This window comes from Xenopus tropicalis, chromosome 7, assembly GCF_000004195.4.
Source record: "Xenopus tropicalis strain Nigerian chromosome 7, UCB_Xtro_10.0, whole genome shotgun sequence".
In the NCBI taxonomy this organism is placed as follows: Eukaryota; Metazoa; Chordata; class Amphibia; order Anura; family Pipidae; genus Xenopus; species Xenopus tropicalis.
The window spans coordinates 41050780-41065537 of record NC_030683.2 but is presented as its reverse complement, the minus strand read 5'-3'; the positions used below and the strand labels follow the sequence as shown (position 1 = coordinate 41065537).

General features: G+C 41.1%; 2 protein-coding genes across 9 annotated transcripts in view; one reads left to right on the top strand and one right to left on the bottom strand.

Annotated features, from left to right (window-relative positions):
* Window positions 1-1588, bottom strand: part of ascc1 (activating signal cointegrator 1 complex subunit 1) — a 119769-nt gene extending 118181 nt beyond the window's left edge. The window contains exon 1 of one of the 2 annotated variants that reach the window (XR_004223448.1): window positions 1362-1588. The gene's annotated coding sequence lies outside the window, so the exon portion shown is untranslated. The remainder of the gene's footprint in view (window positions 1-1361) is intronic. The other variant, NM_001102901.1, reaches the window with a different exon arrangement.
* A 5-nt stretch (window positions 1589-1593) lies between these two features.
* Window positions 1594-13230, top strand: anapc16 (anaphase promoting complex subunit 16). Of its 7 annotated transcripts, none has more exons than XM_012966364.3 (5): window positions 1594-1756; window positions 3865-4007; window positions 5306-5458; window positions 8457-8531; window positions 11825-13230. In XM_012966364.3, exons 2-5 carry the CDS (start codon window positions 3923-3925, stop codon window positions 11959-11961), a joined length of 450 nt encoding a protein of 149 aa, XP_012821818.1. In that variant the 5' UTR covers window positions 1594-1756; window positions 3865-3922; the 3' UTR covers window positions 11962-13230.
* The last annotated feature ends 1528 nt before the right edge of the window (window positions 13231-14758 follow it).

The window sequence follows — 14758 nt, the reverse complement described above, 5'->3', positions numbered from 1 at the left end:
CCTCTACCTTTACGAGCTTTATATAAATGCTTACACAAACATGGCACTTAGACTCCTAAGACCATAACAGCTTCCTCCAGCAGACTTCAAAGTTTCCCATGTACCTTGTTGCAAACACTGGGAAATACATGATGTAAATTTTAACAGTGACTTTATTTTTGCCACACTCCTATAAAACAACTTCTTGCATGGTCACTGACTTTCTTCCTATATTTGTTAATGACTGATTTAATTTGAAGTGTTATTTTTTTCTCCATGTTGTATGTTATTATATAACGTGCAACAGTGAGGATTCCGGTGTCTCACATTAAAAGGGCTATTTTTTAATTGCAATTAAGTTAAATTACTTTGTTTTCACGTTGACCTTAACTAGTCTATTTCAGTTGATCAGTGTAATAAAACAATATAAAATCCACTGTGATTCAATGTTGTATGACAAGAAAACTCCCAAGTGGGTACATAGTTTCTATAGGCACTGTATCTATCTTGCAAATCAGAAAATTGTTGGACAAAATCCTGTTGGACAACGACAGAACTGGCATCCTGATGAGGCCCTTCTAGAAGAGGTCTTTATAGGTGTGCATTACGATACAAACATTGGCTTAGGAACTGAGTGGGTGGCAAAAACCCACCTGTCTGATGAGCGTGTGTCCAGAGAAACAGAAAAACAGATCTTTGATAGATCTTTGAGAGTATGTCCAGAGAAACAGAAAAAGGAGGACAAAGAAAAAATGTAAAAAGAAATGCAACAGGTAGAGCAGACAAAAACTTACAGAAATAAGCAGATATGGGTCATTCAGATTGTAGTAAACTTATTATTATAATCTTTTATTTTGTTAGTATTGCACATATTGCCCTGAACTTCCCAAACATTAGTTAGCAATACATGCTAATTATAGCAGTGCAGTGATGTTGGGCTGTTATGTCACAAATCGCATATCAGTAACTTGATTTTTTGTTTAAATAACTTTTTTACTATAACATGCCACAAACCACATGACAATTGGTGTGATTTTTTTTATTACTACTGTATAATATAGGGGGCGAAGCAGTTCAGCTAAAAACCTTGTAAAAGTTCATACATAGGCACTTCATACATAGTCAAACTGTGGCACCCAGCACTCTGTACATATCACACTGCAGCTCTACCTACCAAAGTACCTACCAGTACCTACCAAAGTACCTACCAGTACCTACCACAGTACCTACCAGTACCTACCAAAGTACCTACCAGTACCTACCAAAGTACCTACCAGTACCTACCAGTACCTACCAAAGTACCTACCAAAGTACCTACCAGTACCTACCAGTACCTACCAAAGCAAATTATAGACCCCCCTCCCTCCCCCTGCAGCCCTCACCTCTTTTAAACCCTTTCTTGAGTAGAACTGCGCCTTTCAGCCATTTAAACCTTGCGCCACCACAATTCTACAATCAGATCCCCGGCTCCTTCCGGATGTGCAGCAGCAGCAGCAGCAGAGCCTTTCCGAGGCAGGCATGTCACGTGACGTAATGACGCTTGGGAGGCCCTATAGCAGGCAGTCAGGCTGGCTGGCAGTCAGGGGAGTCTGACACATTGCTCGTGTGACGTCACTCCCACACACGGTCACGTGGCTGTGACATCCGGGCTGCTTATTAGTGGAGCTGCTGCGGCCTGTCCAGAGAAGGGAACAGGAAACCGGAAAGTGGGATTGTGGTGGCGCAGGGTTTAAATGGCAGAGAGGTGCAGTACAACACGAGAAAGGGATTGCTAGAGGTGAGGCTGCAGGAGTGCGGCAAGGGGATCGCAACAGTGATTCTCGGAAATGTAGTTCTGTACAGGAACCTGCATGTTGGGGGAGCAGAGTCTGATCTATAGGGCTGCTGGGAGATGTCAGGTGTTATATACAGGGCCCCTGGGGGAGCGCAGGATGATATGTACACAGCTGGTGAATAACTGTAGGCCCTCTTTCAAGGGCCACTCATGCAAGGGCCCTGCAGGATTATGTATACAAGGCCACTGGGGGAGTGCAGGGTACTGATATGTAAAGGGCCATTGGGGGACACAGGGAGCTGATATGTACAGGGCCATTGGGGGAGCACAAAGTGGTGATACATACAAATCCACTGGGGGGACGACGCAGGGTGCTGATATGTACAGAGCCACTGGGGGAGGGCAAGGTGCTCATATGTACTGGGCTGCAGGGGGACACAGGGTGCGGAAATGTACAGGGCCATTGGGGGAGCACAAGGTGCTCATATATACAGAGCCACTGGGGGAGCACAAGGTTCTGATAAGTACAGGGCCACTGGAGGAGCACAAGGTGCTCATATATACAGAGCCACTGGGGGGCACAAGGTTCTGATAAGTACAGGGCCACTGGGGGAGCACAAGGTGCTCATATATACAGAGCCACTGGGGGGCACAAGGTGCTGATAAGTACAGGGCCACTGGGGGAGCACAAGGTGCTCATATATACAGAGCCACTGGGGGGCACAAGGTGCTGATAAGTACAGGGCCACTGGGGGAGCACAAGGTGCTCATATATACAGAGCCACTGGGGGGCACAAGGTGCTGATAAGTACAGGGCCACTGGGGGAGCACAAGGTGCTCATATATACAGAGCCACTGGGGGGCACAAGGTGCTGATAAGTACAGGGCCACTGGGGGAGCACAAGGTGCTCATATATACAGAGCCACTGGGGGGTACAAGGTTCTGATAAGTACAGGGCCACTGAGGGAGCACAAGGTGCTCATATTTACAGAGCCACTGGGGGGCACAAGGTGCTGATAAGTACAGGGCCACTGGGGGAGCACAAGGTGCTCATATATACAGAGCCACTGGGGGAGCACAAGGTGCTGATAAGTACAGGGCCACTGGGGGAGCACAAGGTGCTCATATATACAGAGCCACTGGGGGGCACAAGGTGCTGATAAGTACAGGGCCACTGGGGGAGCACAAGGTGCTCATATATACAGAGCCACTGGGGGGCACAAGGTGCTGATAAGTACAGGGCCACTGGGGGAGCACAAGGTGCTCATATATACAGAGCCACTGGGGGGTACAAGGTTCTGATAAGTACAGGGCCACTGAGGGAGCACAAGGTGCTCATATTTACAGAGCCACTGGGGGGCACAAGGTGCTGATAAGTACAGGGCCACTGGGGGAGCACAAGGTGCTCATATATACAGAGCCACTGGGGGAGCACAAGGTTCTGATAAGTACAGGGCCACTGGGGGAGCACAAGGTGCTCATATATACAGAGCCACTGGGGGGCACAAGGTTCTGATAAGTACAGGGCCCCTGGGGGAGTGCAAAGTGCTGATATGTACAGGGCCAGTAGGGAAAGGGCAGGGTAATATGTGCAGCATCACCAGGGGAGTACAGGTAAATAAAGTGGCACTGGGGGAGCGCAGGGTTATATGTAATAGAAATATTTAAGCTAGTATTTTTGTGCTGAGATTTGCTTGTTACTGCCCCATGTGCATCAACCAGGGTGCTATGCACTTACTACCATCAAGAGCAGTGAGAGACTGGCACTTTAAACACCATAGTGGAAGTGGCGGTTGAAAACACCCCATGTGTCATGAGTCTATAGGAGAGAGATGAAAGTAAAAACGGGGAGATGAAGGATATCTGCAGTACTTTGGGGGCACAGTGTTATATGTGTAGTGTTTTTGTGGGGGTGCATTTGATCTGTTCAGAGCTGCCTGGGTGGGGACAGAAGTATTATATGCAAGGCTCTTCTAGGGGAGCACGATGTGATCTGTTCAGGTCTGAATTTTATCAGCCATTTTAAGTTTCCAGACTATTAACAAATTATTACATCATTTTTTTTTTGCTTGGGAAGAGGTTGCCTAAGTAATTTTTTTGTTTAATATAGCTCTGTCACCTTCCTCGCTTAGCCAAGCCGTTGCCTTTTGTCAGGGCACAAACCAAACATGTCCACTGTGCGTAACTCCTTAATTACGTTGACAAGGGCAACACCCGGAAGTGTTCGCGAGAGTGGGGTGCCAGGAGCTGGAGGTGAGTTGCTTTACAGATTCATGTGAGAAGCAGATTAATCCTTTTGTATGGCAGGTTGTGAATATTAGTCTTGGAGACTTACTTTAATGTGGTTTAATACTCCTACCATATCATTGTACAGTCTCACATTTTTCAAAGCTGAGGTTCACAAAGTGTTGTATTTTCATGTTGTATATACATCTGAAGAGACCCCACAATAATGCATCTGTAAGTATGTTAGTGCCGGACACTTAACATTGGACTTAAGGGATATGTTTGCCTTAAAAATTAATGTACAATTATTAAGGGTGCTCTTTTAAGGAATTTTGCAGCTATGAAACTGTTTTTGAACTGCTTATATATTGAATTTTGTAACACAGTGCCACCTGCTGTCCAGTTCTTCTAACTGTACAGTCGGGGTGAACAAGTTCAAAAAGAAAACAGAACTCTTCTGATGTTGCTCTGATTAGGAAAGATATAAGAAAGGTTATGTCAGGTTTCTGATCACTTTCCTGAGCATCAGAACAGAATTGTTTTCTTCTAAACATGTTCTCCCTGACTGTACAGTCAGAGAAACTGACCAGCAGGTTGCGCTGTTAAAAAATTCATCATGGCTTTAGGCTTTTTTATAATTCAGTTACCTCACACACTCTTTAGGAAGACACCAGTTGACGGCTAGCAATAGCAGATTGTTTTTGATCAGGAAAACAGAATTATTATATTTTAAAATGCCCCTGAATTCATTTGCATTGTAAAGTAAATTGCTGCATACATCAATCATACAAGAAAACAACCAATACAAAAGTTGCTTTCTGACAAGCATCTTGTGTGTGTGATGTTCGTTTTTTTAATTATCTATTTCCTGAAGGTCATCATTGGTGATCTTTTGTTTTTGGTAGGGGTGTGAGGTTATATAACAATTTTATTGGACCTATTAATAAACACTCCCAAATGTGTAAAATACCCCACAAAGTATAAAATTCAGATACAAAATTAATATTTGTAATGGATGTGGCTCATTGTTCGAGGGCAGTATAACCCCTTGGTTAACATGAGTTTAATGAGCAGGACTAGTGCTGAATATACATTTTGCCTATTGCATTAACCTGGGTTTTGTTTTTTCTTGAGCTAAGCAGGGCAAACTAAGGAACTGGAGCTACTCCATGTTTCTAACTTCCTGGTTCTTGGGCTGTAGATCTAAGAGCCAGGGCACACAGAGCACAAAACTCCAAAGTTACCCTGTGTCCCATTGCTTAGAACAAAATGGCAACTGTCTCGCACAAAATTATATAATTGTATTCTTCTTTATCTGTTTAAAGATTTTAGCAGAATGGCTGCCTCCTCTTCATCCTCTTCAGCTGGTGGAGTAAGTGGGAGTTCTGTTACTGGATCTGGATTTAGCGTTTCAGATTTAGCTCCTCCAAGGAAAGCGCTGTTCACTTGCCCAAAAGCAGCTGGAGAAATGTTAGAAGGTAAAAGCTACAACTCTGAAAAATCTTAGAGTAGCTCTCTGGGAATGGTTGTGTCTAGCAATGTATACATAGGTGCCAGGGAAGTGCTGACCCCATATGTAATAAAAGGCACAAGTTTGCCCATAGCAACCCATATGATTTTTGCTTTTAAAAAGGTGAGTAAATCCTACCTGGTTGCTATAGGTGACTTGGTGCAAACTTTCCGCCTTTTATTACTTAACCACAGTAATGTTTCAGAGCCGGTTTATGCTGGGTGCAGCAACTCTGCTGCAGAAAAGTTGTGCCAACTTTCCTATGAAAATCATTTAACTCCAGTGATGAATTTTGTTGCCATTTTGGTGTGGCTCTTAATGTAATTTAGAATAGTTACACCCTTTTGAAAAAAGGATCGTTTTGTGATTGCTGCAGTAGGTCCACACAGGATGCTTTATCGTCATTCTGTTTTTCTACACATAATAGAGAAACAAAATGGTTGTGGTTTGCAGTATTATGTATTCTGGTAGCCCACTTGTTGTTCTTAACCACCATACTGTAGGTGGGCATATAATTTCATCTAAATGCACTCACCCAATATTACAAATATATATGGTGCATTCCTTGCTTAGTCTACAGTCTGCTGCAGTCCAAACCAAGTGTTTTTGGCTATTATTAGGGCAATGGCAGAAGGAGCAGTTTTACATCGTATGAAATCCCCTTCACCTGCAAAAGTGATGGCCAATGTACTCTTACGCCTGCAAGTGCGTTTACAAGAAATTTGTCTAAAAATCATTGGGGTGGGGGGTTGATTCCAGGTTCCAGTCTAGTGAACTTTCTAAAGAAGCACCACATCTTTCCTGTCTCCCAGGCAGCCCTTGCAGTAAATTAGACAAGGGCAAATTAAAGGGGCAGATTTATTCAAATGTAAGGTTAGTGCTCAACACAGAAAAATGTAACCACTTTCTATTCATCTGGAATTTTAGATGTGTATTTATCAATGGGTGAAAGGCATTGATATGCTTTTAAAAATCCCATAGGAATGAATAGAAAGTGGCTAAATTTTTCTGTGGTGAGCTCCTCAAAGAGACCAGTAATAAATAAAAAAAAATTACAGGGGGTCGCCTAACATTTTGGCACCCCAAGTGGTTTACTCTTTAAACTTCCCATTAAATAATGAAAAAAAAATGTAGGGTGTTTATTTTATCATAAGTATTCATTTTTGCACTAATTGACATATCACATCATTTTTTGTAAGATTTGATATCTGTGTTTCATGTAAACAAAAAAAAAATTAATGAATTTCACTTCTGTCATTTGCCCACTGGAGGGCTCTGTATAAACAAAATCTTCCTTGTGCAGTAAAATATTGCTTTAGTACTGAACAAAACTTAGTTTATGCTGTACACACCGTTTTGCTAAGGGCTCTGGCACACGGGGAGATTAGTCGCCCGCGGCAAAACTCCCTGTTCGTGGGCGACTAATCTCCCCGAGTTGCCTTCCCCTGCCATCCCATTGGCGACAATGTAAGTTGCCGGTGGGATGGCAGACGCGGCGGGGCGATTTCGGGAAATCTTTTTCGGCGATTTGCGCAAAATCGCGCCGCCGCGTGTGCCATCTCGCCGGCGACTTACATGTTCGCCGGTGGGATGGCAGGGGAGTTTGTGGTGAAAAAAAAACATGCCTATTGATTTAACTCTCAACTGACTGCCCTGCGGTTAAATATGCTGTGATTTGGCCACATTTGGGTGGACAAATTGCATTTTTCAGGATCAGTAAAAGGTCAGCTGATATCACCGATTTCTACTATATCCAGATCTGATCCTTCTATTCCCTCATGTTCCTTAATATGCTAGATGGTGCATTGTCCCTCACATACTGAAGATTGTTGTCTTTTGATTGTTGTCTTTTGAAGATTGTTGTCTTTTGTACTACAGGTATGGGGCCTGTTATCCAAAATGTTTGGGGCCAGGGGTTTCCTGGATAGGGGTTCTTTCCATAATTTGGATCTCTATACCTGAAGTCTACTAAAAAAAAAAATTAGAATTAAACCCAATAGATCGTTCTGCCTCCAGATTAATTGTATTGTAGTTGGGATCAAGTACAAGGTATTTGGCGAAAAAGGAAATCCTATTTAAAAATTTGCATTGTTTGATTAAAATGGAGGCTGTGGGTGATGGTTCTTGTAATTCTGAGCTTTTTGGATAATAGGTATCAGGATAACGCATACCTAAATTGGCCAAAGGCTTTTTTTGGGGGGGGGGGGGTTTACCTATGGGCTACACTAGGTGGCAGTCTGTGCCTCTTTCCCTCTTCAGTTATACTCTTGCACCCAAATACAATCCAGTTTTTTAGCAGTGGCTAAATGACAAGTCAGCTAAACTGAAGTCAAATAATTACATAGATAATCCGAGTTAAAAAAAAAAAAAGAGAGAGAACTATCAGTGAAGTTCAGCTCTTCAATATGCAAGCCCACCTTGTAATACCTAACTCACCAGCCATGCTTGCTTCCATTTTGGACCACAATCATGTAAATGTAATGTGCAGGAAGGGTTTCCTGAAGGGTTCAGTTCCTTTCCAGTTTCTTCTCTCTTTCTCTTTTATTTCTTTTTCATTTCTTAATCTTTTCTCTCTTCTCTATTTTCTCTCTCTCTGTCTGTTTGGCACCTTGGGGTGGTTAGTTTTAACTTAACATTCTCTGTCCCTCCTTGTTTTAGGCTAATGTCACACTACCCTGTGTATGTAGTGACTGTCATTAAGGGTACCCACCTGTCGCTGCACACATGCAATGGAATTTATCCAGAATGTTCTAATGTGCATTTTTGAGCCAAATCTACCTCCTTCATAGTGTGACAGTAACCTTAGCATTTTTTTAAGCAGTCGTCATCTGCTATTTCTTCCTATTATCTGTCTCTCCTTCCTCTCCCAGTATACCCAGTTATATGCATGGAGCCATGGATTCTCATTAGCTTGCTCTTTGCCAATTGACAATTAAACTTTAAATCTCTGTCTTTTCTGTCAGCAGATGGTTCAGAGAGGTTCCTGTGCGAGTCAGTTTTCAGCTATCAGGTTGCATCCACCTTAAAGCAGGTGAAGCATGGTAAGTATGAATTAGATCCATAGTCCTGTATGTGGGCTGGATCACTGAATGCTTCAGTCTTTGTTGCAATGAGTCAGTGTTGTCTCCAGTTGGATTCTTTCTCTTCTCATCCAAAGACGATTTGTGTAATCTTATGCGTATTGTCACCAGCTGCCTCATGCAGAAGAGTAAGACTTTCATTGGCTAGCAGCTGTTGTCTGATAATGCTGAGTATTTTTCCACTGCAAGAATGTAGACCAGAGCCTACAATATAGCTATCTTGTTTAACCCTTTTAGTCACACAAGTAATCCCGTTAATGGATTTTTTACTCTGGGTTGTCATGATCCTGTAATTAAAAATAACTTATTTTAATTCAAAATGGGAAAGTTAATTTTACTTGCCTAGTCTCCTGTAAATAAAGATAGGAAATGTTGTGAAATATATTACTAGAGTCATTATAATGTAGATTTGCACCAAAACTATACACAAATATAGCTATAATCACAAAATACTATAACTAAATAGAGTAGTATAAGAGGCATATTTATATACCCCAATGGCGATGATCAGTCACTAGTATTTACATTGTAGAGCACAGCAGAAAATACACGTTTGCATTAAAGGAACAGTAACACCAAAAAATGAAAGAGCTTTAAAGTAATACAAATATAATGCACTGTTGCCCTGCACTGGTAAAACTGGTGTGTTTGCTGCAGTAACTCTACTATAATTTATATAATAAGCTGCTGTGTAGCCCCAGGGGCAGCCATTCAAGCTGGAAAAAAGGAGAAAAGGCACAGGTTACATAGCAGATAACAGATAAGTTCTGGAGAATACAATAGTCTTTTATCTGTTATCTGCTGTGTGCCTGTGCCTTTTCTCCTTTGAATGGCTGCCCCCATGGCTACATAGCAGCTTATTTATATAAATTATAGTAGACTTTCTGAAGTAAACACACAACTTTTACCAGTGCAGGGCAGCAGTACATTACATTTTAGTTACTTTTATACACTTTCATTTTTTGGTGTTACTGTTCCTTTAAAGTACTTAACTAACAGTGGTTATTACTGACACAAATCTGTAATCCTGCCCAGCATACATTTATTTGATTTCTTGTACTGTTCTGGGGGGGGGGTAGTTGTAAGGCACTTGTTCCTGTCGGCTGATAAGCCATTACATATGCAGGTGACAGGATTTTCAGTTAGGAGCAGCTATCATGTATTTGATTACAACTCAGAATGTTTGCTCCAGTTGGACAGCCAAAGATTGACACTCTAATATAAGTGGGGGATCCTCCAGATTGGCGTATTGTTCTCTGTTTGTAACAGCTCAATCGGGTACAGGATACCAGGCCTATGGACCTGAATTACCTTTTTCCCCCTTACTGTGGAAGCCCATTAATCTCCTTGTGTCCCAGCAGTATTAAAACTAGATCTCTCTGTAGGTCACTCCTCCACAATGAGAAGCACAGTAAGTTTCCACAGTCAGTGATTATAGCATTAAATCTTGTTCATTTAAGCTTTTTTGTATAGACCACAATGAATTGGTAGGGCTGGAACCAAACCATAGGAAATTAGTGCATTGAGATCTAAATGGGGCATGGAGAAACTACATTTTGCTTCCCCTAATTGTTTTTGAGATATTAGGCAGTTTCTGTCAGTTTTAAACATATTCCTTTCAGCAGGTGGCAGGCTAATATGGGGACTATTCCACAATTAATAGATCTAATAACTCTACAGCAAAAGTGATCAGATGGGAATTTTTTTAGAATAAAAGTTAATTTTCTAAAAAAGGTCTATTGCCTTTAAAGGGAAAATATACTTTCCATTTTGACGTAAGCACATTCATTTGGGTTTATGTAGAAAAGGTGCATTAACACTAACTGAATTTCTAGAAATAAATATAAATGTATTTTATTTTTACACAGACATACCTGATTCCACATATTAAAGTGAAGACTGTTGGTATGTTTGCCAGTTCTCCACCCCTCTCTAGAGTCTAGTTCCATTGGGAAGTGATGGATTCTGGGGCTTAAAGTCCCCCCTGCTTTCCAAAGAATCTGTGCACCACCTACTATGATAAGCAGAGGTATTTCAAGTCCTAGAATCCATCACTTCATAGAGGAACAAAAGGTTACATTACACTGAGAAGCTTAAGGATGTACGTTTATATTTATTTCTGGAAGTTCAGGTAGTGTTAACGCACCTTTTCTACATGGCCATTTAGAAAAAGGGGGGTATAGTTCCCATTAATGTATATATATTTGCTGTAATTTTACATCTGAAGGTGTTGAAGGTAAGTGGTTACTTGTAACAAAGTGAGGTGGTGGTGAAGGTAAGTGGTTACTTGTAACAAAGTGAGGAAACGGGGTTGCAGTACACTCAGCACAATTATCCTGGTAAACAGCTCATTGTAGTTCTTGTGGTTCCTTCAGTCTGTGGAATGTGGTTGTTTATGTAATACATTTATGTTTATCTGGAAGTTCAATCCCTCCAATACCACACAGGGTACCATACATTCTGACGAAAAGAATAAACATAATGTAGCAGGCTTCTGACTGGTTAAATTATGTGTATTATAAAGACTCGGTTGGATATAAATTAAATAGTTATAATTGCATGTAATTGACCCATATGTAAATTCCATGCTGCAAATGCATTCAATATTAAGTCAAATATACTAAAAACCAAGTATAATTACTATAGTTACTAACTGTTAGATTTTAGGTGACCTGTCCCAACACTTTGGATGGGTCAGCTGTGGATCTTTTGCATTTAATACTACCTGCTATACATGGCAAAACATTTGAAATATCTCATTATAACAAAGTAGCCAGCTAGTTGAGTATTTTGTAATTTGTCAGCTACACTGAAAGCTAAGTGGCATCATGTGACTGAGAAGATCTTTGTGGAAGTAGTATAAGCTGCAGTGTCCCTCACTTTTGGATCTGCCAGTGTCTCTTATGTACCCTGAGAAGAGGCATTATTGAATGTGCCATAGCTGAGGAGGCTATGTAATTTGAAAAGCTATAGCAGCTATACCAATTGTCATGCAATAAGACAGTTATCAGGAAAACTTGTTTATCTAAGCAATGCATGATAGTCATTATATGCAATAATGAAGGATACAGGCCAAATTATTGGATTTCTATAGAATTAGCCCATATCTGACTTCCATTTAAAATTATATTTCACTCTGTTTTAGTTTTGCTTATGTTTTTTGCTTATTGAAGTGAAAAAACCAAGGGAAATATCCAGGAGACATTTAGAGCATGCGGGGTGGATCATGTTTAATTGCAGTAACATTTGTTTAGGTCTAATTTTTTCAGATCAGCAAGTAAGTCGCATGGAGAAGCTGGCTGGTTTAGTAGAAGAGCTTGAAGCAGATGAATGGCGGTACACCCCCATAGAGCAGCTTTTGGGATTCACCCCATCTTCTGGTGGAAAGTGACCAAAATGAAGACTATTTGGACTATTAACTCCAACCTGTAATTTGGAGAGATTCTAGGACTCCTAAACCTACTTTCCTATGACAAAAAAGACACTGTATTATGGGAAATAATGTATTGTGATCTGGCTGTCGTACCCTCTCATGAGACATAGTGAAATATGTTTACATTCTGTCTCTAGAACACTGAACATAGCTCTTTACTGCAAGTATTCTCCTCTTGCTCTGATGAGCACTCTGTGGATTCCATAAATACAGCAAGAGCAGCGAGGTCACATGGATCATATGTGCTACAGTCAAGTGTTTGGAAAGAGGGAAATGTTATGATGTACTTTTTGTCTGTATCCAGTGTGTCAAAGGGATTGGATTACCACTTGGCAGTTGTATTGTGATCTCTCATTACTTTGTAGTGAATTAACCATTTCAAACCCCCTAGACATTGCATTCTATTGCAAACAGCACTAGTCTACCAAGCAGATAAAATCACCCTGGGATTCATTTCTATTTTTAGAAATGTGTTTATCAAGTGGAGAACTCTAACTTGCACCCATTGATAAATACACTTCTAATATCCCATAGGAAAAAATTAAAAGTGGGTGATTTTTTGTGGTAAACTCTAATCTCACATATTTTTAAAATCTGCCCCATAATCTAAAATATCCTGACTATCTTGGCAGATGATTCTTATTTTTATTCTAAAACCTCTTTAGGTGTCAATCAGACGACTCTACAGTTATGTTTGCTAGTCCTACTGGTTTTACAGTGCCTTTTCACCAGCAACAAAGGGAAGCGCCGGTGGAAAGTCCTACACATCGCTTTGGTTTTCTGTAGGCCCTTCCACTGGCAGGTACCTTTGTTGTCTGTGAAAGGGCATTTTGGAGAGATTAGTTGCCCACAGTAGCTGAAATCTATGGCGGGCGACTAATCCCTCTGTGGCACATTACCCTCAGTGGCATATTTATCAAGCTACTTCACTCTTGCTTCAAAGCCCCACTGATTTTAATGGGTTGCACCAGGTCTAAGGATCAAAATAATGATGTACGTTTCTGGAGAAATTTAAATACAAAGCTTCATAAATATCACCGCTTTGACAGCTAAATAAATAGCTTTTGTATTATTGTATGCAGCCTGATGAGGTGTTACATATTCCTTTCACTGTCTGAGTGTACATATAAACACAGACTCTCTTCTGTGGGAGCCTTTGTACTGTCAGTTGCTGTCATCAATGTGTTTTATGCTGTTTAGTACAAATAAATACCCAAATAGACTCTTTGATATTTTTTTTTTTTTTGGAGGCATGAAAAGATAAAGGCTAAGCTTACACCCAAAATTCACAGCATAGGGAGAATATTTTTGCCTTCTTGCTGTGCAAATACATTCTGCATTGCTGCACAGCAGGGATACTGCTTAAATCCCTCAGTCTATCATTTACCTGGCCAAAGATACTTTTTTTTTTTTTAAAGTGAAAAAAAATAATTTCCTCAAATCCACACTGTTCTGTCAATCATGGTTCAGATTCCATCTGACCTATATTTGTCTGGAGCCTGGAGGTGTGAGTAAAGTGCCTGTCAAAGTGTGGCCATGCTCCTGCCATAACTACTATTGCACAATTTTCAGAGCATATGGCTGCATTTGTATTGGGCATAATTTAGTGGCCACACCTAAATTTTTTAAGAAATCTGCACCTTGCCAAACAGATGGATCTGGGTATTTATGTAACACTAATATTGTGTTGTTTATTTGGATCACCAGTTCTGAATAAATATGATTATGAGCTGTATGCCTTGAAGTAGCATTGGCAAATGACATTTTACATCAATACGGTCAGTGTTTAAATTCTTTGGGAAGCTTCCTCCTTCCCCATACTGCCTTACGTGCCCATATGGTTGAGCAGCCTGAACAATCGGAGCATGTGTGGCAACCATTAGGGCTATGGCACATAAAGGCCTTATGTTCTCGTACATGCCTTTGTCATAATGCTGAGGTGCCATTAGCCTTAGATCACATGTACCTGCTGTAAACTAGTACAGCAGCTCTCTACATTTAAGAAACCCACAGCATCAGCATTAATTGTTGTTGGGCTTTAGTTACTCTAAGGCAGGTATCCCCAACCTTTTTCACCCAAAAAGTGTTGGGGAGCAACACAAGCATGAAAAAGTTTCCTGGGGGTGCCAATAAGAGCTATAATTGCCCACTTAATAGCCCCTATGTGGACTGGCAGCCCACAGAAGGCTCTGTTTGACATTATATTTGGTTTTTTATGCAATCAACACTTGCCTAACTAGAAATTCAAAAATCTGCATCTGCTTTGAGGCTACTGGGAGCAACAGGGAACCCAGAAGTGAAAAGGTTTTAGGGACCTAAAATGTATTTTGGTCTGTAGCAAAGAAACACAACTGTACAAACATACTACAGGTATTCAATTTGTGCTACTCTGTTTGGATCATCATTTTACTAAATGGCACTACAGAAACCATGTTCCTGCATACAAAAATTTTACTTCTAAGTAGTAAGTAAGGCTAATGCCACATGGGGGCTGATCTTGGCCTATTGAAAAGCACAGGCCAAGAAGCAGCCCCAACAATGACGCTAGCTTTCCTCTTTGCCTGTGCCCGGAACAATGCACACGCAGCAGATATCCATTCAAATGTGCAAACTCTCACATTTGAGCGCTGATATCCACCACATGTGTTTGCACCAGGGCAAACACAATGGTTCTGGGTGCAGGCAAAGAAAAAAGCTAATGTTAGCATTGAGGCCGATTCTCAGCCTGCAATTTCCCGCAGGCCAAGATCAGCCC